Here is a 2,029-nt window from a genome sequence, read left to right on the forward strand (position 1 = left end):
TTTAAAGAGTAACATTCAAGTTACACTTTTAAATGTCACACGTAACGGAAGTTGCAAATTACGTGATTAATTGGTGAAGAGTTGCGTGCTCTCTGTCGGCGAGATTTTAAGGGCAAAATATTTGTCCGGTGTGTTTTGCCTAATGGAATGCAGATGCGCACAGCGTAATTAAATGTAGCGAAGTGAACTATAAATTTATCTATATGACGTTTTTACCATCTTCATATGCGTCAGTTTCCTGTTTTATATAACTGTCTTTCTTTTTAAATAACTTTCTTTTAAACATTGTGGGTTTATCAGTTGAGAAAAATTAACTGATTACACGACGAGGAAACAGTTGTAGAAATGTTTATACAGAGATCAGTAACTACAACATCAATGTTATTATTTTTGTATGATATTTGTTTTTTATTCAGCAGTCTGAATGCATATTAAATTGTCAATTAATAGGAGACGATAAATTGACACATAATAGCACAGTATGAGATTAATATTCCGTTAGAAATGTACTAGTTATGCATATTACAATGATTGATGTAATAATGTACGTCACGCTGACACCAAAGAAAATCCTACTCAGTTTTTGGTATCTTGGTCTGCGGTATTTATCAGTGGCATCAAATTCCGGTTGTGTTTCTTCAGCTAAAATTCTAGTTTGATTAATCTTTATAGACTCACCACAAACCTTGCTGTCACAATTCCATATTGAAGGAGCTTGTTCCGTGTCGGTTTTGGTTTTTCGAGTTAGGACTGTTACTTTCTCATCATTGGGAACAGGACGTGTTTCCTTATTCGATTTTCTTTCCTGCATGATGTAAACCCTGCACTCAATGATCGTACCGATGGTATTAAACCCGCTCAAAGTCGCCAAAGTCAACAGATAGAGCGTTAGTAGAGGCATGGATTCGGAATTCTTTGGAGTCATCTTGTCGATTTCGACGAGATACACGATGATAGAAAGAAAGAGTGTCGTTGACAGCGAGACTTTCTCCCCAGACTCAGCCGGCAATAAGAACACAAAGATGCTTACAACGGTGAAGATTCCCGACGGCACCATCATGGCGAGCGTGTTGATCTTAATTCTTCGACTGAGCAAAATCTTCGCCCTTGTCAAACTTCGACCTGAATTATCTTCTGACTCTCCTATACCTTCCATATCAACATCCCATTGGTAATTCTTGAAGAAAGATGCCTTACGATAACGCAACTGCTTGATTACCGAATGATCTGCCTTGTGAATGGCTACACAAATGAGGATGTGACAGAGTTGTTTGTCGAACGGATAGCCATGTGCATCGATCGTGCAAAAGGTACGTAGTATCTCTTGATACCACAGTACTACGCGCCCGTCATTGTGTAATACCACATAACTTATTTCTCTGCCTATGGACTGGGCAACTACTGCATTACAAACGATTACAATTGGTCGCCATATTTCCTCCGAAGACACATAAATCATCGAAATGTTGTCATATTCTGTCGGGTTCCAAAACAAAAACTGGTCGTACCAAACGAGTTCCAAAGAGCATTGTGTTATTAGAATTCCGTTGATCGTGTCGAAGCTATTGAGAGCGTAAAGCTGCAATTCAGCAAATATTTCAACTGGGTGACTGATGTTTGCTACAGGTCGAATATGGTTGTTGTGTTTTGAGAAAAGGTCTCTTCGGAGGCGAATTTCGGTTTCGGGGTTTTGTCCGGTTACAAAAGTAAATAATGTGACTTGAGCAATAAAGATGTAGACAATCGGGTTTTGTTCATTTAATAAAAATGTCATTTTGGTTCCGTAATATTAATCAATCTGTTTATTGATCACCTTTTATTTTCGCATTAAAGGCAACATTAAAAGCTTAAAAGTATTTTTTTCTGAGAAAAATCACTTTTAAACACTAAATCAAACATAATTATATGTGTGAAAACGTCTCCTTTTTTATAAAATATGGAATAGAATATTATAGAAGTTTTTGTTTTAATAATAATAATAATAATAATAATAATAATAATAATTTATTTATTTATTTTTTATGTAATC

General features: G+C 35.9%; 1 protein-coding gene across 1 annotated transcript; it reads right to left on the reverse strand.

The window, feature by feature from the left end:
• Nucleotides 1-487: 487 nt before the first annotated feature.
• LOC145276592 (chemotactile receptor for terpenes 1-like) lies at nucleotides 488-1,774 on the reverse strand. Its single transcript, XM_080127789.1, has one exon. The coding sequence runs from the start codon at nucleotides 1,772-1,774 to the stop codon at nucleotides 488-490; it is 1,287 nt and encodes a 428-aa protein (XP_079983915.1).
• Between the last annotated feature and the right edge of the window lie 255 nt (nucleotides 1,775-2,029).

This window comes from Euprymna scolopes, chromosome 5 (assembly GCF_053919585.1).
Source record: "Euprymna scolopes isolate OS-2025 chromosome 5, ASM5391958v1, whole genome shotgun sequence".
In the NCBI taxonomy this organism is placed as follows: Eukaryota; Metazoa; Mollusca; class Cephalopoda; order Sepiida; family Sepiolidae; genus Euprymna; species Euprymna scolopes.

What these genes read in the sequence shown, in the direction of transcription:
- LOC145276592 (XM_080127789.1), bottom strand. Translation starts at nt 1,774, where the DNA reads ATGACATTTTTATTAAATGAACAAAACCCGATTGTCTACATCTTTATT.